Here is a 21,632-nt window from a genome sequence, read left to right on the forward strand (position 1 = left end):
CTTTTGCTGATTTCTACCAAATGTGTGTGGGTCAATGAAGGTTTGCCCACAAATTGCCCTTAAAGAATTTATTTTGGTAAAGGAAAAGGTCAAGGAATTTGATTTGCAACCTAATTTGGATCAAATGTAGCACATAGTTAAGTGGATTCTAGAGTTGCCCTGGCAAGGTCACCCACAGGTCAATCATCTGGGTGAAGGTCAAATGTCAGATTGTCATCACCCTGCCCACTGGTGCTATGAGCTAGTTTAACATAAATAAAAATAACTGTGTAGGTACAGGGAGCAGCCAAACCAACACAAATATAATGCAGACATTGTAGTCATCACAATTTAAATATAACTTTATTTTTTTTTAACTGTATTGTGCATGTTTTTAGATCTTTGTGGTGGTATCACATTGAATCACCTTTTGCTATTGTTTTAACTACATTAATCCAAATGTATTTAATTATAATGCAATAAAATTGTAATGTTTCTTTTGTCAAAAAAAAAAATGTGCATATGCTATACCCTAGTATCAACCCCCTTTTTTGTCTTTGTGGAGTGTAAACAGACAAATATTTTTGAATAAATTATTACATATAAAAAAAAAAGCCTCGTTTTTTTCATAAGACTTTCATCCGTTCATGAAAATGTATATGACAAAAAAAAAATGGTGCCACTTTGTTAAACTGAGCTCGAACATTTGCTTCTGTCTGCTTAACAGCACCATCTTGTGGTTTCTTGTGTGCAAAATCTCTTGAATGTTGCATTTGCAGTGCATATTTTAGCATTTGGTCAATTTGAACAACAAAAGTAGCAGAAAAATGATGTTGAATTTTGAAAACATAATTTACAAAGGGTATTGTTACTTTTTCACTTGATATTTGTTGGCCATTTCTTATTTCTTGATACAGGCTGGTTTACGGTGTGAAAATGACTCGTGTGTGGAATTATATTTGTATAAAAACAATCAGGATATTCATTCATTTTCCACACCCGCTTATTCCAACTGGACTGAGGTATTTTGATATGACTTTGTCCATGCAGTCATGTACAGCTGTGTTCATAAGATTACATACCCTGGCAGGATACTGGTCAGTTTTTGGAAAATATGACTGATAATGCAGGAAACCTTGCTTTTATTTACAAATTACTGGCCAGGTGAAGAAATTTGTTGTCATATATTTGTGTGTGCCTTTTTAAAATAATAGTGATAAGATAAATCGCCCAAATGGCCCTGATCAAAAGTTTACGTTTACCCTTGAATGTGGGCTGATAAATTGACACACCCAGGTTTATTCAGGGTACATTTCCACACCTGTAACATCTTTGATTGTAATTATACAGACAGTGATTTTTGTAACTCTTGTGAGACTTCTGCACATTTCAGCCAGGGCTGCACTGGCTTTGCTTGCTGTATATTATCAGAAAATATTGGAGGACAATTTGCACTCATCAGCCTGAAAGATGCACATGGGACACACTTGGACTTTCCAAAACAACAGTGACCCAAATTACGAAGCCAAACCAACCCTTCAGTGATTACAACAGAAGAAATTAAAGGTTCTAGAGTGGCCACCACCATCTCCTGACATCAGTATCACTGAGTCCCTTTGGAGAAAACCTCACACATACAGTTCATACAAGACAATCGAAGCTTTATGGGACCTGGAGGCTTTTTGTTGAGCAGAATGGGCAGATCTAACAAAATATAAAGGTACCGGACTCATCCACAACTATCACAAAAAACTAGAAACCGTCACTGATGCCAAAGGGGCCGATACACAGTATTAAGAATTAAGAGTATGTCAAATTTGAATGGGGATCATCTCATTGCACTTTTCTGTGATGCTTTATGGTTTAATTTCTGAACCCGCATATTCCAGTTAAGGGTCATGGGGGGTTGGAGCCTATCCAGGCCCTCACTGGGTGGGCAGTGGAGAACACCCTGGACAAGCCGACAGTCTGTCACAAATATAAACAGACATGGTTTAACTTGAATCCTACTAAAATAATAGCAGTGTGTGTTGCCTGATCATGTGCGTTTTGTTTATTAGAATGGTGCCCATTCTGCCAGAGTATGTAAACGTATGAGCACAACAGTGGTGGCATCAAAGTTGAAATGTTACAGGAATCATGCTGACCTTTTCTGAACACAGCCAACGACTGTTCGGCAGCTGACAGCATGCTGCCTGAAATGGCACAGCTGTACAACAGATTCACGTCCTGTTAAAGTGACAGCAAATTAAAAATATTGAATGCAATGCTAAAGTACCCTCAGCCGTATCAGCATGAAATAGGAAACGCAAATAATGTGACCTTTTGACCACTTAAAATAGGTCAAGGTTAGCCACCTTTGAACTTGTCCAAGGTCTGTGTCCCAAGAATGCTCTCTGTGAATTTGAAGACCCTGGCAGTAATAGGACTGGAGTTATAGTATGGACACATGCACGCACACAGTCTTTACAGTACCCGATGGCCATATTTTGACCTCAGGTAACACCTGTGAGGCAAAATGCCAACCTTCATATGTTGCATTGAGTGCAACAGCCAGAGGCAGATCCAGTGGGGGCACGTGGTGAGCACCCCTCCCCCCCGTCCGCCCCCTCATGGACCACAAACAAATGCTGAATGTTGTTTCTGAACACTCTATTCAACAACAACTGACTCAAATAGATCCATTTATACCGGGCTCTGATTCAGCAAGGAGTAGCAGGGGTGTTCACTTTTTTAGCCACAGACATTTCAAATGGTCTCTGTTACTTGTCATCATAATGTCACAGCATCACATTCAGGATTCCACAACACAAGTTCAAATAAATTAAAAAACAGGTTATAACATATCTTTGCTCTGTGGTTGTATTTCTTGGTGAAATATGCACCAAAATGTAGGAAATGTCACCTAAAAATTAAACATTTTGTGGAGGAGCATGCCAGAAGCGTGACAAGAGGTCATTCATAAATCCTGCCCTCCCCCCACCACCGCCATTTTATATAATGGTTGAATGGTTCCTTGTCATTTGATTGGTGCTTTGTATGTCACGTGACATGGATTATTCGTCCCATTTGTGTTGCATTGCATTTAGAGTGCAATTTGGTTCCATTTATCGTGCAATTTGGTTCCATATGTTTGGTACCATTGCACCCTGCGCAGGCACACCCACACACACACAAAACAAATCCACTGCGTTGTAAGCCGTCTGGAGGCATGAAGAGCTGTTAGGATGAAGTTAGAATGAAAAACGGCACCGAGGAACTGCACAAAGTCTTTATTTTTTTGCTGCACCAAGGAACTGCACAAAGTCTTTTTTTTTTTTTTTTTTTGTAAGTTCAAAGTCAGTGCACAGCATCACCAGACTACGTGTCACAATTTGGACTCCTATTAAAGGTTTGTGTTGGGCTTTAGCAGCATTGGAATGTAACATGTAAGTCCCTTTTCTGTTGTTTAGAAATTGATACAATATCAAATGACAAGGATGTATTTTAGCTGATATAAAACAAACAATGAATGTTTTTACATTCTTTCAATGGAATGAATATTTAATTCGGTGAGCTTTCACCTCATGAAATATTCGTTCCATTGAACTCATAAACATGCATTATTTGTATATTATATAACAGCTGAGTGGATCCTTGTCATTTGATTGGTGCTTTGTATGTCACATGACATGGATTATTTGTCCCATTTGTGTTGCATTGCATTTAGAGTTTGTAGGTTTGGTACCATTGCACTCTGCACACACGCACGCACACACACGCGCGCGTACATGCTCACATATGCACGCGCACATGTGCATATATGCGCACGTGCTCGTGCACCCACCCACACACACATGCATGTGTGTGCGTACACATACACACAGACACACACAAAACAAATCCACTGTGTTGTCTGGAGGCTGTAAACAGGACGATACAATGAAAAGCTGGATTAATTTCTGACGTGATTTTTTTTTTTTTTTTTTTTTTAGTGGCACTGATGAATTACACTAAGTCTTTTTATTTATTTATTTTTGGGGGAAGTTTGAAGTCAGTGCACAGCATCACCAGACTACACGTCACAATTTGGACTCCTATTTAAAGTTTGTGTTGGACTTTAGCAGCAGTGGAACACCAAAATGTAAGGCCCTTTTCTGTTGTTTAGAAATTAATACAATATCAAATGACAAGCATCTATTTTAGCTGATATAAAACAAATAATGAATGTTTTTACATTCTTTCAATGGAACGAATATTTAATTTGGTGAGAGCTTTCACCTCATGAAATATTCGTTCCATTGAACTCATAAACATTCATTATTTGTATAATAAAATCCTGGATCTGTCTTTGTTAGCAGCAAAACAATTGGTTACTCTGCAGTTCACAGGGTTTCCAAATATATACATATTTACCTGGTAACAGCACTGTCCACCAATCAGAGACATTATTGCCATTTCAATTTAAGATTGTGCATTGTTACAATTTTTTAGCCCATAATCTAAATCTCTATGAATACTATGAATGAGATTTTTTTTACTTCCAGAAGCGCACTGTTGAGTTCGATTTACTCAGTTATTCAGATGTACCTGTTCTTTCATGAGACTGGTGGCATGGCATGTTTGTACTATAACAGGAACAAGAATTCTGAGATAAATTTAGGAAAATGTTTCATGAGGCGCGCATTTGGGTTCAGTTCCTTTTTATTTTGTGACATAAATCTAACCCCAAAGTGCTGTGGGAGGTGTTGAGATCAGTGGGTTCAGTTATTCCTGTTTTTGAGTTTTTTGACACTAATTTAATCCCATAGTGTGGGACGGGCAGTGGGCGGGGTTTCGTCCTGTTGATGCTGTTGGTTTTTGGAGTTGATCTGTCGAAGACATTCCACAAAACTCTGAAAATTGCTGCCAACTTTTTATTCTGTCGTCATGGAAACCCTGAAGAAATGTCGCTTTCGGTCGTTTTTATGCTGTGTCGTGGTTTTTTGTGTTGATACGCAGTTCGGTTTGGCAGGAGGTAAGTGTTAATTCGCACTGTTTGTTTTAGCTCTCGACGCTGCAGCACAATTTCAGGCCTCGTTGACTTTTGATTTTAATGTTTTAATTTGATAAAGAAAGATTTGTGTGGAGATAACCATCGAAAACTGTCCTTTTATGACGCTTTCTTATATGTGTGCGCACTGTTCGTGGAACAGAACCTTGACATGAGCTGCTGTTACTGAGTCAAATCTTGTGTTGCGAAAGTGGGATTGCGTTTTTTAGGACACAAAAATGTTTGGAACATCGTTTTGTGACATTGGAATTGTAGGAGTACATTGTATTATTATATTTTATATTAGTATTGTACGATTTTTTATTATACACACACACACACACACACACACACATATATATATATATATATATATATATATATATATATATATATATATATATATATATATATATATATATATATATATATAATTATTTATTTTTTTTACCCACTGCAGAATTTAACTATCCTCATAAGTGGGTCAAACTCCAAATATTGCAAGTTTGGAAATTTCATTAAAGAAATGTTCAGTTATGAAGTCGCAAACTTCATTTGCAGATTTATAAAACAGCTTTTTTTATAATAATAATAGTAGTAATAAAGTCAGCCATCCATATCAGGTCAAAAATGGATCTTCTGCACATGGATTTGGCACAAATTGTACGCCGGATGCCCTTCCTGACGCAACTCATTAGATGGAGAACATTACATGGATATGCAGGGGTGGCCTTGAACCTTTTGCACTGAATAATAACAGACAAAGGCAGTGGCTATCCATACATAGCCATATGTGTATAGTGAACTTGTGTTGGTACATAGCATCTCTCTCATTGGTTAATATAGGTCACCTGATCATGAGGCTACGTACTTGTACATGTGTTTGCTATTGATACGTATTGATACGTGAGCACTGTAACCATGAACCCTAGCCATAATGATAACCTCTAACCATAACAATGCTGCATTACGTATGAATAGAATTTGGGATTATTAATACAGCTAAGTATGAATAGCCACTTCCAAAATAAAAACTGAATATCTTAATCACTGTTTTCATATAAATTGTGGGAAATCACACAACATATTTTACTTATTACTTTTATTTGTAAATGGATAATATTGAGCTGAATTATTGTTCATTGTTTTGGCAGCATGGTGCCGCAAGTTGTTAGTGTGTTTCAGGGCCACCTGTCCCTATTCATAGACCGTATCTATGTTTGTATTATAAAGTCAGTTAATCTATGGGTTTGTGATATCATCACAAAAATGGGGCGCTTTTAGTGACGGGGTCACAAAATATGGGGTGACGGGGTGGAGTTCTGGGGGGGTTATGGTTACAGGTAGGAGAAGGTGGAGGATTATGAATGGTAAAATGAAAGAAAAAAAAAAAGCCTCACGAAAAACCCTCCATTTTTGTGACGGGGTCACAAAAAAAAAAGTGTGAGACTGCAACAAACACAACTTTATTTATGCCGAACACTATTCACATCCAGACGTTGAAGCTTACCAGAAGATGTGTAACAGTATTTAGACTAGAGAATGGAAAGTAGCACAAACTTTTTGTTAAAATGTTGGCTTGATAAAGTTTTTACATTGGAAATGCTTTAGGAATGTTATTTGTCTAGCTGATGTAATATTTAAAGAACACCGAGCACATAAAAACTAGGTCAGCTGCCAGTCTGTCCACACACACCTGACATGATGATAAACTATGATTTATGTCTTTATTCTTTCAGACTGTCCTGCAGATGGACGCACGTGGGTTCCCTTAGGACAGAGATGTTACCACTTTGTCCATGGACAAGAAGACAAAGTCAAAAGCTACACTTTTGAAATGGCAAAAACCCTCTGCCAAGGCTTTGGTACCTGACAGTTTCTGTTTGTGATTTATTAAAAAGAAAAAAAAAGCACCATGCACAGTATTCTGATTGTGTTTTAATGTCTGTCCTGCTTTCAGAACTTCTGTCCATCCAGAGCACTGAGGAGAATAACTTTGTGATTAAATATAGCCCAGAGGTGTGGAAAGGCAATGTCAACGTGTGGCTCAGCATGTATTATGACACAGACAGTGAGTACCATGTGATTGCAGGCCCATGGAAACACTCAGTACTGTACATGCTCAACAACAGATGCAAAAGCTTTTTAATAACCACCATTATTTTCTTTGAATGTGGGATGTTGTTGTTTTTCCTCAATCTGAAAGATGTTTGAAATCAGGGCGTATAAAAGCTTTCTGTTGGCTTTTCTCTTTGTTTCGCTACTTATGGAAGCTTATTTAACAATGCAGGCCCATTCTCCTCGTGTTGTCCGTGCACAGCTTAAGGAAATCCTGGTTTTTTTTTAGGCAGTCATGGGAGACGCAGAGGGGAACTAAAGCTTTGTATTGATTGTGAAAACAGTAGTGTGACATCTACTGGCAGAACACAACACATTTAGGGCACCTTTTTTTGTGAGGTTTCCAACAAAGTTTATGGTCCAGTATGATACTTAGAATTTATTTTGATATTCAGTACTCTTTCAGTGTGCATGCCACATGTTTTTATTTGAACTGAGATATTTACTATAGCTAAAAAACATAAATCTGTTTAGGTGTTTTTCCTGTTCCATCAAAACATTGCATTACACACATTTTGGATTTTTATTTGGAAAGGTAAAAGTGTAGTCGCACTATGACTGATTGAGAAAACTGATTAGTAATGGATTGAAATATTTTGTCCGATGGCAAATATCACTTAACCCGTCGGCCTCCGGTGAATTTGGGGCTCTGATGGACAGATGATCTCATATTTCCACTGGAAACTCAAAGAGCAGCATTCAGCAAAATGATTTTCCCAGTTTTAAGACATGATGCACGCTGTGGGGAGCCGGATTTAAGCAGGATTTACCAAGGTCTGAACACAAATGTGGCTTGAATCCAGCTTGTTAGCGGATCATGACGTCATACTTCCTCACTACATTCTTGCACTGACAGTGTCTTCTCCACTGTGCTGACGCTCAGTGCGGCTGCAGTGGGGAGAACGGCAAAGAACCTTCTTTGTCTGCGGCATCTTTTCCCAAGAAAATACGGTGAGTGCAGTCTGATGTCCATATAAAAACGTACACATGCCGTGCTGTCTTTTTCATCAGTCAAGTCTGACATTGATTAAATGAACAACCGCACTGCATGTTGCTGCTTTGGAGCTGTCCTCTCTCCACTCCTGTTAAATTCACAGCCTGCTGGCCTGGGACAAAAATTCGTCCCTGGACGTTTTGGTCCAGACTGACCCACCACTACAGTCTGTGTGCAGATAATGTGCCAACTCTCCCCCCGTTAAAGTACATATAAACACACAAGCCCTTAATAACACTACCGTACAAATACAATAACATGCTTTAGGAGGGCGGTATTTCCCGTCCATGTCCAGTCGCCCCAAAATGACCGATATTTGCCCGAGTTAGACGAGGGTGAATATAGGTCATTTTGGGCGACTGGGCATGGACGTCGGGCCTCTGAAAATGCATAGTGCACGACAACTGCATGTTATTTGCATTATTATCACTTACTGAGATACACAACACGTGGAATCACATTAACAATATTTAATGTCATTTCAAAACGCACGACACCCAGCAAACGCGTATAGAAAAAGTTGGCTCACTTTAACTTTTGTCGTGTTGGCTGGTACCGCACTGCTCTCCAAATTCGCCAGGGCATCCTCATCAAGCTGGCTGCTTTGGCTGCTGTTCATTGTCGGACTGTCTATGAGAAAATCATCCGGAATATCCATATTGTGTCCAACACACAGTTCTTGTCTTTTCATGTTATCGTCTGCGGACAGTACTTGGATTGCGCATGCTATGATAACATCACTTTATGCACAGCAGGCAGGTATTGGGATACCCGCCCGTTACTGCGCGCAGGTATAGACAGGTAGCGTAAATGTAAATCTATGCTACTGGCCCAGCAACGCCTCAGTAAGTGTTAATAATAAACAGTATTCCTTTATATTCTTAAGCCTTGATTAAAATAAATGATGAAAATTGTGGAAAATAGATCTACTTGCTCAAACCACATCACATTGCAACATGTGAGTTGTAACCTTGTAGATCTGCAATTACGTGTGGCATCCTTTGATGAACATATGAAATAGTGGTTAAGCGTTTATTAATAGATAACTAGATTTAGATGCAACACACTTCTTAAGCTTGAAAACTCTGTGCAGTTTGCTATGAGGTGAGTACATTATGTTTCATTTGAGCATTTATGGAGATGTAAATATCTTAGAGCCGTAGGTGCAACCAGAAAAGGGGGGTGGTTAGTTTTCATTTATATGAAAGACTAAACATATATATGAATGAGTATTTACCGCACCATGCTGGCACACTCCTACCTGGGCTGGGAGAGTTACCATGGCAAAGTGCAGCAAAAAAAAAAGAAAAACAGGCAGCCATCGGCCCATTATTGATCGGCCCCCCGGGAAAAATGCTGGTACTCCCAATGGCCAATCCAACCCTGCCTGTGCTGGCCCCAGTCTGAAGTATTGGGCAACCACAGGATATGAACGCACAAGTATTGTAGAAATTAACAAATAACTACAGAACATAACTGTAAACAAACGTGCAACTACCAGGACGGTTCTCTGTCTGAGGTGCGCCCAACACTTTGAACATGCACAAAACTTTGTGATGGAGTCGCAAGACATCACCTGACAAGGAACGTAAGTAACAAATGAGAAACTAGAAGCACTCAGAGAGCGCAAACCTCTGCCAAGGCCATAGGGTCACTGGCGTCACATGGAATACCCTTTGGCAAAGAGACTTATTCCACGTCGTTTCACGCATCTACTGTCATGTTTCAGAGTCAGTGGTTAACCCTCTGGTGTCTGAGGGCATTTTTTTTTTGGACATCTCACTCGCCTGGCATAAATGTTTTATTATTGCTGTTAACAGCTCTTCCTGCATCCCACAATCAAGTTGTATGTCTTTTTTACAGGACAACCTGTACTTTCAAAATATATATGCTATAGTTGTGTTTTATAAGTGTAATAAAGTTTTACAATCAGAAATAAGAAAGGAAAAAGTAAAGCGGAAAATAATTTTCCGCACACATTTTCATATTCAAAACACACAGCAAACTATAATAAACAACTGTTTTGACACTTTATAAAGGTAATTTGGGCTCTTGTGTGAAAGACTACAACAAAAAGGTTCAAACAATAAACACAAATGGACATTTTGAACAATATATACAAAATGGTCTATGCGTTTTGTTTGTCTTCATCTCAAAGCAATTTTTGTCTGCATTACACAAATGTCACATCACAAACTTCTACTATGAAGTTGAATGTGTGTTTGTTCTCTCCTGCTCTGAAAGCAACATTCACACTTTGAGGCTCATTCAGTTTGAGGAGCGCTTCCCCCCCGCTCCATTGATATGGTAAACAGTGCTTTATGCCAGAGCAAGAGAGCTTGCCACAGGCTTATCCAATAACATTCACAGGAAAACTAGTCAAGCAATCCTGATACTCACACACTGTTTGAGCATGTGAGATTGTATGAGAGGCTCTCCGTCTGTTCCGTCTGCTCACTTTCACAGTGCGTAATGGCGCAGGGCGCATTGGAGCAGCCAGGGGGCTATTCAAACGGGCCAACTAGTAGTACATCACTTCTAAAAACAATCTTTGGTGTGTGACGTGAGGTGAATCTGCCCTATGATTGGATTTTGGAAAACCATGTGACGGTGAACCAATTCCGATAGGACACTCACATTGCTCACGTCATCACACAGCTTCTATGAGGAGCACAAAGATGGCCGATGGTGGACGGTGGCTCGAAAGTCCGCAGAGTTAACTTTTCAGCAAAATAAAGTAAGCTTTTATCTCATATCATTAAAAAGTTATTTATAATTTAGTAAAGCTTGGTCTGAGCCGTCGTATGGTGGGGTCGGCCCAGAAGGTTAAGCCCTTAGATCTTCAGCAAATGTATTTATAAAGAGAAACTGCATGAACTACACAAGTTTTTTTTAATTTTCTAATAACAAGTTTATTCAATGAGGAGAAACAAATGCGGAATTGTTGTTGTGTCGTAACTTAATTTTTGTTCAGCCTTTGTGACACGTTTTCATGAAGGTAGATGCAAAAATGTTGAAATTGGCCCTATCCTGCAATGATAAAGAATCCTTAAAAAAAATTACTGGATTCGGATCGTGTTCCAGATCATTACCAAAATTTAATTACTTCTACGTTAGGCCAAGATACACAAACGGTAAAAATTTCATTGAAATCCATTGAGGATTTTTTTGAGTAATCCTGCTAACAACCAACCAACCAACAAACAAACGGACGCGATCGAAAACATAACCTCCTTGGCGGAGGTAATAATAATAATGCTATGATAGAATTTTAGAAAATGACAAAGACAAAAAGAACCTGATAAAACCAACTAACAATGACCAGTGGTGGTCACAGTTCTGCTAACTGGTAATTAACAAAGCTAACTTTTGTTAACAGATTAGCTTTTCAGCTAAATTCGAAAACCATCAGCGGACCAATTGGCTTCCGCTAAACTTAGTTCCACTAAATTGCAGTCCGCTAACATTATTTGCTGGCATAGTTAGTAAAGCTGAACAGTCAAAAACGTTTGTAAACCTTAAAATTATACATGTTAGTTCTTGTCTGTTGTGTGTCAAAATGCATAGAACACTGCCATCTACTGGATGGGAGTGTGAATAGCATCCAATGATGACATGGTTGCCTTTTTCAGAATCACACACTTAACAGAATTTTCAGTTTTGCAAATGACTTTTTTTTTTAACAAATGGAAAAAATGGCATATTTTCAAATACACATTTGTTTGTAAAAACCAGCACGCACATTAGAGTAACTTATCTGTTGGTTTTTACAAATAAATAAACCAACCAACCAGTGATCAGAGGAGACTCATTTTCCCATAATGCCTTTTGGCGTCTGTGTAACTTAACACACCCTCAGAATGAGCGCATTACTTTAAAACATATGTGCGATATTTTCACTTGTAAAAATGACAGAATTGGCAATGTTGATGAGGTGTCCAGAATTAGTTTCGTTTATAAATCAAAACCATAAGTGAAAACTGCCTTGTTCCATGTTGAAAGTAAATGACACTTCCTTACATCAGTGGGCTTACAAAGATGGAAGCTCTAACTCATTTGTGTTGGGTTTGTGATTGCCTTTGATTTTACTCAGAAGCGTCGGTGGTGCATAAACTGAAAACGTGCTTGTCAGTAGCCGCGAGTGTACTGGAGTCAGTACCAAAAGTTAGTGGATAGCTGTAACTTCCGATAAATTGTTTAGCGTTATAAAAGTTAACTTTTCAGTTAGCCGATTAGTGGTTATCGAAGCTAACATTCTGGTTAGCTGTGCCCACCACTGACAATGACCATAAATATAGAAATAAATAATATTTCCTGTGAACACCTAGTGACTCTCACACCCCCACTTCATCTCTGTATCCTGTGAAAACACATTCTTTATATTTTGTTTTAAACTGGTGAATGTTTAGACACTTTAACTCCTCACCCATACTGTTCCACAGTCTCACCCCACAAAATGAAATGCAGAATCTTTTCTTGTTTGTATGGATTTTATTAATTTTGAAGATGTTTTTCTCTCTTAATTGGGCAGCGCAGTCTCATTTGAGGGCAGGTGTTAAAGAGATAAAATTGACAATTTCTCTACTTCCGGGGACAGAAACACGGCACTTCCTCTGGGTTTTTGTGCACAATTACACACAAAGTAAAAATGTAAAGAAAAAGTGACTATGCGATGGAAAGTGGACACGTGTTGCAGTTTGTTTATGTCCCGGAGTTCAGACGTGTCGAGGCAATGGTGCAGGCAAGAGACTTCAGCTACTCTGGTTAGCTGTGTAGGCTACCAACACAACCTCTCACATTTGCCTCATCTTCCCTTCTCCACTGGGAATGGAAAAAACTCCTCTTTTCGCAACTGCTTCGGTGATTGCAGCCGAAAACAAAACAGTACGCCATTTTCCCATGTGAAGTTATGCTTTGTATACATTGTGCAACAGGACCGGTTGTCCCCGTAAGTGGTCAAATCCTGCGATATCACGCAGGGTTCAAACGAGACTGCGCTGCCCTATTGATATGCCCCCTCTCGAACCCTGTATGTTTTTGGTAAAAGGTTATTTTTTGCTTTGTACAATTTTTTGCTTTGTGCTGTTTGGAATTTTACTGTCTGTTACTTTTAATATTTTTGACTTTAAGAGTGGGTGAGTGAGTATGGTCTTGATAGCCGACTTGATGAATGACCTGTATTGCCCTTTTTTTGAAGCATAGTTGGTGAGTTTGTTGAATTCATGTAGTTATTGCCCCAGATCTCTACACAGTAATTGAAATCTGTTAAGACAATGGAACAGTATAGGATGCAGAGTGATTTATGATCCAGAACACGTTTTCTTTAACACTGAAATGCTTCTTGATAATTTGGTTTGTATATATTTGATTTGTGGTTTCTAACTGATTTCGTCATCTATAATTGCCCCAAGGAATTTATTTTCATTAACCCTTTCAGTCTGCACCCCATCTATCTGTATTTGCACTTGCTCATCTGCAGTCCCCAAATAACATTAGTTTTGTTTTATTTACGTTTAATGACAATTTGTTTTGGTCAAACCATATTTGAAATTTGTTCATTTCTTCAGTGATTTCCCCAGTATTTCCTCCAGAACAATCTGCCAAACTAGAAAACTGTTGCATCCTAGTAATGTAAAGAAAAAGTGACTATGCGATGGAAAGTGGACACGTGTTGCAGTTTGTTTATGTCCCGGAGTTCAGACGTGTCGAGGCAATGGTGCAGGCAAGAGACTTCAGCTACTCTGGTTAGCTGTGTAGGCTACCAACACAACCTCTCACATTTGCCTCATCTTCCCTTCTCCACTGGGAATGGAAAAAACTCCTCTTTTCGCAACTGCTTCGGTGATTGCAGCCGAAAACAAAACAGTACGCCATTTTCCCATGTGAAGTTATGCTTTGTATACATTGTGCAACAGGACCGGTTGTCCCCGTAAGTGGTCAAATCCTGCGATATCACGCAGGGTTCAAACGAGACTGCGCTGCCCTATTGATATGCCCCCTCTCGAACCCTGTATGTTTTGGTAAAAGGTTATTTTTTGCTTTGTACAATTTTTGCTTTGTGCTGTTTGGAATTTTACTGTCTGTTACTTTTAATATTTTTGACTTTAAGAGTGGGTGAGTGAGTATGGTCTTGATAGCCGACTTGATGAATGACCTGTATTGCCCTTTTTTTGAAGCATAGTTGGTGAGTTTGTTGAATTCATGTAGTTATTGCCCCAGATCTCTACACAGTAATTGAAATCTGTTAAGACAATGGAACAGTATAGGATGCAGAGTGATTTATGATCCAGAACACGTTTTCTTTAACACTGAAATGCTTCTTGATAATTTGGTTTGTATATATTTGATTTGTGGTTTCTAACTGATTTCGTCATCTATAATTGCCCCAAGGAATTTATTTTCATTAACCCTTTCAGTCTGCACCCCATCTATCTGTATTTGCACTTGCTCATCTGCAGTCCCCAAATAACATTAGTTTTGTTTTATTTACGTTTAATGACAATTTGTTTTGGTCAAACCATATTTGAAATTTGTTCATTTCTTCAGTGATTTCCCCAGTATTTCCTCCAGAACAATCTGCCAAACTAGAAAACTGTTGCATCCTAGTAAGGGCAGAATACTACTGGAGGAGTGATTTTGAATAATCAGCAAAATGGGTGGTGCACTCGCTGCAATTTATTGTCTGGAATATTCCCAGACTGCGTTTTAGAGCTTTAGGATTCAAAATTTTGTGTGTGTTGGGGGGGTCTGGTAATTTCAACCCTGAATTAAGTAATGATTATTGCATTTTGTCAGGTGATGACATGAAGTGGTTGAGTGAGGATGCCGTGAGCTTCACAAATTGGGAAGATGCTTCCTCGCTGTCAGATCTTGCACCCACGGATACATGTGTGACTCTACACAGCAGCACGGGGAAATGGGAAAATGTCAGCTGCATGGAAGGACGGGAGAATGGCGTGGTCTGTGAGACGGCTCAGAGTAAGATTTTAATTCATGTTTTTGACATTTATTCAGAGATTTTGTGCAAGAGCAAAGTGCTAGTCTCACACGCTCACTACTCATGTTTTTCTTCTTGTATCATTCCTTTTTTTTTTTTTTCTCGTTTTCGCATTTTTTACTGTTCTCCTCACTATTACTTATTTTCTGCCTGGCCCCCTTTCATTTGCACACACTCAAACAGATGCACATACTCAATGTTGCACCTACTCAATTTCATTTTTCTTCTCTCCATAGGCCATTACATAATTGACACGAGTTATTGACTAATTCTTTATGAAAATTCAGTAAGATATATCTTCTATTATACATTCCACTTCTAAGGTACAACTCTACTAGTGTATACTAAAGTATATATAAATATCTAAAAAAGTAGAGAAGAGAAGAGTAGAGCCACTTAGGTGCCTGGTCTTGAGAACCAGGGATGGTAGGTTGAAAAGCTTTTTTTTATCCCATGGGAACTCTTCCTACCCACCTAAGCAGCTCAAGAATATGGACAGCATGTATATAAGTGATATTTACACAATCAGGGTAGTAAACAACATATACAAGAAGTATAGTTACTACATAATATTATAGGAGTTAGCTACTAAAACCTTAATATTCATACAGGAGAAGATTGTAGTAAACATCTACCTAGTCTGTAGACTTGTTGTAGAACTAAATTATAGCTAGTAGGCTAAGCTATAAATATGGGTATGTTATTATAGAAACAGAAGCTATGATGTAATATGTTTTAGGTATCTATCTGCTAGCTTACTATGGGAGGACAAAATCCATCCTATACATGCTTTCCAGTGGAAACTCCAAACTTAGATCTATTGATATCTATTAAAGAACCCATAAACTGAAGAACCATTAAAAATCTACACCATGTAAATTATGTCTCTTTCATTACTGATTACAATATAATTCAATGAAATATCTTTGGCGTAGGGCTGGGCGATGTGACCTAAAATTCATACCACGACATAAGTTGAATCCCTTCATGGTAACTGTATATATCATGATATAAACTTAAGTGTAAGTTATAATGGAAGTATTCCTGAATGGGTCATATAGTCCCTTTGCAAAGCTAAATTGATTAAAATAAACAAATGAAAAACAAAAACAGATATAATTAATTTTGAGCACCTGATTCTCTGGCTTGTTAGACATGTATTTTTGTGCTTTGGAATAATCTCATGTCACCATTCCTGCTTCTGTCCAGAAGGAGGCAGTGTTAGTTTGTCTGCTTTGGTGGCGTTTTGTCCAGAAAGACCTCAGAGACACCGCCACGTAGGTTGATGATCCTGATTGGCTTATGTTGTGGGGTTCCATCAGTGGTAGAGTGGAAGGTGTGTTTTATTTTGTTGTTGTTTTTTTGTTTGTTTGTTTTTCTGCTCTCCTGCCCCAAGATGGAGCTTTCAGCGCAGTTGAATGAGGGAATGTGAGACTGTTTACTGCGACTTTCTGCAAATACAGGCACCAAAAAATTCCAAATGACCATAAAATTCACAAAAAAAAACATTGCCAAAATTATTCATCAGAATTCAGGTTATAGTAGGCCTATTAACATAATTTAAAAACTCTTATAAAGCTTGAAGCATGCACTTTTAAAACACATTGAAACAGAGACTGAGTCTGATGAATTTAATGAGACAATTGCTTAATTAGGTCATGTGATTTTTATGTAACCGAATTCATTCAGGCAACTCCAGAGGGTGAAAATAACTTATAATTTTACACGGGCGCGATCAGACGCTACAAATTCATGGGGGTCGCGTGGCGACGGATGCGCCACCATCGCCCGGTGTGTCGCTCTGCTTTTGCTGCGAAAATTTGCCCCGGTGCGTCATCAAATAGGAGGAGCTTCCATTCTGCTCGCCGGCTCCGGTTGTCCGTCAAGTTAACCTGACAACCCTTGATCACACGGAGCGAGTTGCTGTGGAAAGCTGACAACCGTCATGAGACGTTCCCAATTCAGGGAGTATCGTTATTTACTGCAGGAGCTGCGTCTGGATGACGGCTGCTTTCAGCGGTCCTTCCGCCTCTGCAGAACCCAGTTTGAGGACCTCCTGTCCCTTTCACGCGCGCACATGTAAACAATTAAAAAAAAAAAAAAAAAAAGAAACTCTGCTGCCTGCTGTGGGGCTGCTGCTTGCTCTTCCCCCAAAAACTCTGTCATAATTGTGTTTAGAAACCAGTCACCATTTGTTTTATTACACACCTCTGTAGTTAATTAATAAAATATTCTCCACAGATGATTCGCTCGCGCACGCACGTAAAATAAAAATAAAAAGAAACTCCGCTCCCACTGCTGCGGGGCTGCTGCTCGCTCCAAAAACTCTGTCATAATTGTGTTTAGAAACCAGTCACCATTTGCTTTATTATACATCTCTGTAGTTAATAAGTAGCTAAAATAATCTCCACAGACGATTCGCTCGCGCGCACACGTAAGAAAAAAAGAAACTCCACTGCTTGCTGTGGGGCTGTAGCTCGCTCTTCCCCCAAAAACTCTGTCATAATTGTGTTTAGAAACCAGTCACCATTTGTTTTATTATACATCTGTGTAGTTAATAAGTAAAATAGAAACTCTGCTCCCGCTCCTGGGGGGCTGCTGCTTGCTCCAAAAACTCTGTCATAATTGTGAAATAAAGGACAAAAGAGACATAAGTCCTGCTCACAGGCTGCTACCAGAGACAGGACATGTTCACATCTTCATTCAAACTCCAGACATCTCCACGTCACTACATATTCAGTCCCTGATTGGTCATCGCGGCGCGACGAGATGAAAAAGTTCAGATTTTTCAACTCGGGGAGTAGGGCAACGCGACGTGATGCGACGCAATATCGCGCCACAAATGCGGCAGTTGCTCAAAATCGCTTCATTCGCGTCCATCGCGTCGCGTTGCGTGACTTGGCGCCAAAACGCATCGTTCCATAGAGATTACATGGCAACCTGTCGCTGCTGTCGCTCACGTCGCGCCCGGTGTGAACGCAGCAAGGAGAAGTTCTAATCTACTGAGGTGGAGATGGAGCCTGACTGAAGCAGTGACTGCAGCCTTTTCCAGTCGTTCAGAGTCACTGAGGAAGATACGATGACGTCATCAACAAGCATTACAGCGATTGATCGGTGTAGTCTAAACTTCTACCGTTGGCCAAATTTATACAGTGAAACGGTTATATCATGTATATATGGCCCACCCCTACTTTGTTGTATTTAATGTTAATGTATTTCATGCTTACATGAGAAATACTGGTTTTCATCCAACATTTTTATTCACTGTAAATCAGTATTATTACCATCTCCCTATATGTGGCTTTAGCACTCAGCGTTGTTAGCCTCAGCACTATGATGATCAAAGCTCTGAACTACATTTTTTCTGCTCCTCCCACAAGTCAAGACACCTGTTAAATGCTTTTCGTATAGATGTCACTGACTATAAAGTTTGTTCACGTCTTTCCCATGAAGACAAGTTGGCAATCATACAAAAAAAAAAAATACATTTTGATTCATGAAGTTTTTCATCCAGATTTTAACTTTGAAGGAATAGAATTGAGAATGTAAATAGTCCAGGTTACATGCTTGCATAAATAAGTTACTGTTTAAAGATGTTATATACTGTAAAACCAGTAATGTTGTGATATAATACCGACACCGTCCAAAAAGCGAAAAAACAATGATATGATATTCCCCACTCCTATATACCAGGGGTATTCAACTTGTCCAGAAAGGGCAGGGGGTTGCAGGTTTCTTTTGCAACCACCAACTCCACCAGGTGATTTCAGTGAAGTAGGTGGTTGCAAAGAAAACCTGCACCCCCTCTGCCCTTTCTGGAGGAGTTGAATACCCCTGGTATATACTATTACCAAGTATAACATGGAAAGTAAGTAAGTCCCATCAGCTTCTTCCTTCTTTTACTCAGGTGTCACCACAGTAAATTTGAGATGGACCTGCATGTTTATTTGGCAGACATTTTTCCTGACACAACTCCACAGTACATAAAGAATGTGCAGGGGTGGCCTGGAACTGGGAACCTTCTGTGCTGTAAATAAGCACGCAAACCGCTTAGCCACCACCTCCCCTCCAAGTATAATATGCCTAATGGTAATATTTAATAGCCTTATAAGCTGTGAAGCTCCAGGGATCTGTAAGAAAGGACTTGTTCCAATCTAGAAAGGAAAAGGAGATCATATTGTATGGATTGTAAACTCTTGGGGTATCGCACTGCTGCTGTCTGTGCTGGGGAAGATGCTTACAAGGATTACTCTTTATAGATTTTAGTTCCAGCTAGTACTGGCTCAGCAACCGGGACAGTCTGTCTTCGTGCACAAAAAGTTAATCATCGACCGGATTCTAGCCCCGTGAGTATTCGTAGAACGCAAGCATGCATATTGGTGGTGCTTCTTCATTGCCTATGTTGACTTTCACAAATTGTTTTATTTAATTGATTCATGGGATCCCCAAGAAGTTACAGGACATCATAGCCAGCCTATACACAGATACTGTGAGTGCTTTGTGGAGCAGAAGCAGAGTCCCCGAGTTTTTCTCAGTGAAAACTGGTGTTCATCAGGGATGTGTTTTGGCTCCTACACTGCTTTCTTGGACTGGATGTTTTGCTTAATACCTGTGTTTTCGTAAATGACGTATTGAAGTATATGGGCAGTGATGGTTACATCGTCTGAAACAGACGTTGATTGGTAAATAAATGAAGCATAAATGAGCCTTTTGTCATCACGTTAACTGAAAATAAAGTCTTCTGCTTCATATCATTTTACTCACCAGCGTTAAGAAGTTCTGTGTCTGCCCACTCTCCATGTAATGTAGAGTTGTATCAGGAAGGGCAGCCGGTGTAAAACTTGTGCCAAATACACATGCAAATCTATATTGGGTATGTTGTTGTGGCCCCCAAAGGAAAAAGGGAGAAGCCAAAAGTTATTTTGTAAGACGAGTCCTTTTTTCTATTGTGAGCCCAATTTCTTCATGCCTGAGCCCGTGAAACACAGTTTTGCCTGACAATGACTCTTTTGTGATTTTTTTGTTTCACAGAAGTGGAGGAAGCCAAACAGAGTAAGTAGACCTTTGAGCCGTGTGTGTGTGTTTTGTTTTGTTTGTTTGTTTGTTTTAAAGCTTGTTTATGTCGCTGACCTTTTTTTGCATTGTTCCTTGTCCTCCTCAGAACCGAACGTGCTACTGTCCGCCCTCATCATTCTGAGTGTGGTCGCCATTATCGGGATCTCAGCGGCTATTTGGTTCGTGCACCAGAAGCACAGTCTTGGTTCCAGTATCTTCACTGCATTTGAGCACCACCCTCCGTTCCGACTCCTGGACACGGACCAAGCCTGCCTGGTGGAGGCTGAGGAGACCAACAGCGTGCCATAGGAGAAGTTTAACCTACATCCACCACGAGAAACATCAGGTTTTCCTCACTGTGTGTGTGTGCATGAAAAGAGAAACCCTTTTTGAGAACACTTACTGAAGCAGGTTTGTTGTTGTAGCTCAGAGCTACGGGTTGCTCTGTTACCTACTCTCTGTGGGACGGCAACATCTCACTGCTTTTTTTGTCATCAGCTCTCAAGAAGACTCACAACAATCAATTGTATAATTTTTCAATCATTTTCACTTGCGTGTTTATCAGCTGATACTCCACACACAGTTTGTCAGGTTGATTTTTTTGTTGTTAAATATGCACTACACTTTGATAGCCATATTACAATTCATCACAGACACGATTTATTTCTCACTGAAATTATCTGAAGAGCAAAGCATTTGTGAGCAGATCAGTATTCATTAAGTAATGTTCATGTGAGCTCGTGTTTTTAATCGGTCCTAATGAGACTCTCATAACATTATACACGTTTTCTTGGTTGCTTGGTCCGAAAAAAGCTCATTTTGATCTTTGTAATTGCTTGTTGTTTTCCAAACCTGTCTTAGATCAAACCTGCCAAAGAGATTTTGATTTTTTTTTTTTTTTTTTTTTTTTTTTTGCGAGTTCTGTCCATATGTTGCCAGATGCTGAATAATAAAGCTCTCATTTTGCCCATTCTACACAAAAAGAAATGCTACAGCTGATGCTGATAGTTTACTTATTTTAGCTATAATTTTTTTGACTGTGAGACTCTGAAATGTGTAATGAAGATGAAATGATTTTAATTGGTGTTGTCCACGTCTTTCCAGAAATGTTCCAGTTCTTTTTGATCATTGAGACCTTCATGTGGACAGTCTTACAAGCAAATACTGTTACCAGAAATCTCCAATTGATATGCCAAAACTAGCAAATAAGACTGAAAGTTTCTGCTATGACACTTGGACGGCATTAAATATTGCATGTTTTCTTTGTAATTTTGGTGATGCCCCTTTATTTACAAATAATTAGTTATGATTTTATTGCTGAATTGGCCAACAGATATGCTGTGCATTTGTTGAATGTAAGTTAATCATGAATCTTCTAAAATATACTGGTAAGATTCTCATTGTTATTTGTATGAGTGTGTTGATTTGTTGGTTCTTACACATTCACAACAACTTTAATACCTTTTTATGGAATGCCA

The 21,632-nt window shown here is 39.2% G+C and overlaps 1 protein-coding gene across 1 annotated transcript; it reads left to right on the forward strand.

Annotated features, from left to right (window-relative positions):
- Positions 1–4,794: 4,794 nt before the first annotated feature.
- On the forward strand, positions 4,795–21,137 carry cd302 (CD302 molecule). Its single transcript, XM_034186730.1, has 6 exons — positions 4,795–4,975; positions 6,730–6,855; positions 6,951–7,061; positions 14,898–15,080; positions 20,131–20,151; positions 20,261–21,137. The coding sequence occupies exons 1-6, from the start codon at positions 4,888–4,890 to the stop codon at positions 20,461–20,463; spliced, it is 732 nt and encodes a 243-aa protein (XP_034042621.1). The 5' UTR covers positions 4,795–4,887; the 3' UTR covers positions 20,464–21,137.
- Positions 21,138–21,632: the final 495 nt, after the last annotated feature.

Source organism: Thalassophryne amazonica, chromosome 14, assembly GCF_902500255.1.
Source record: "Thalassophryne amazonica chromosome 14, fThaAma1.1, whole genome shotgun sequence".
NCBI classification, from domain to species: domain Eukaryota; kingdom Metazoa; phylum Chordata; class Actinopteri; order Batrachoidiformes; family Batrachoididae; genus Thalassophryne; species Thalassophryne amazonica.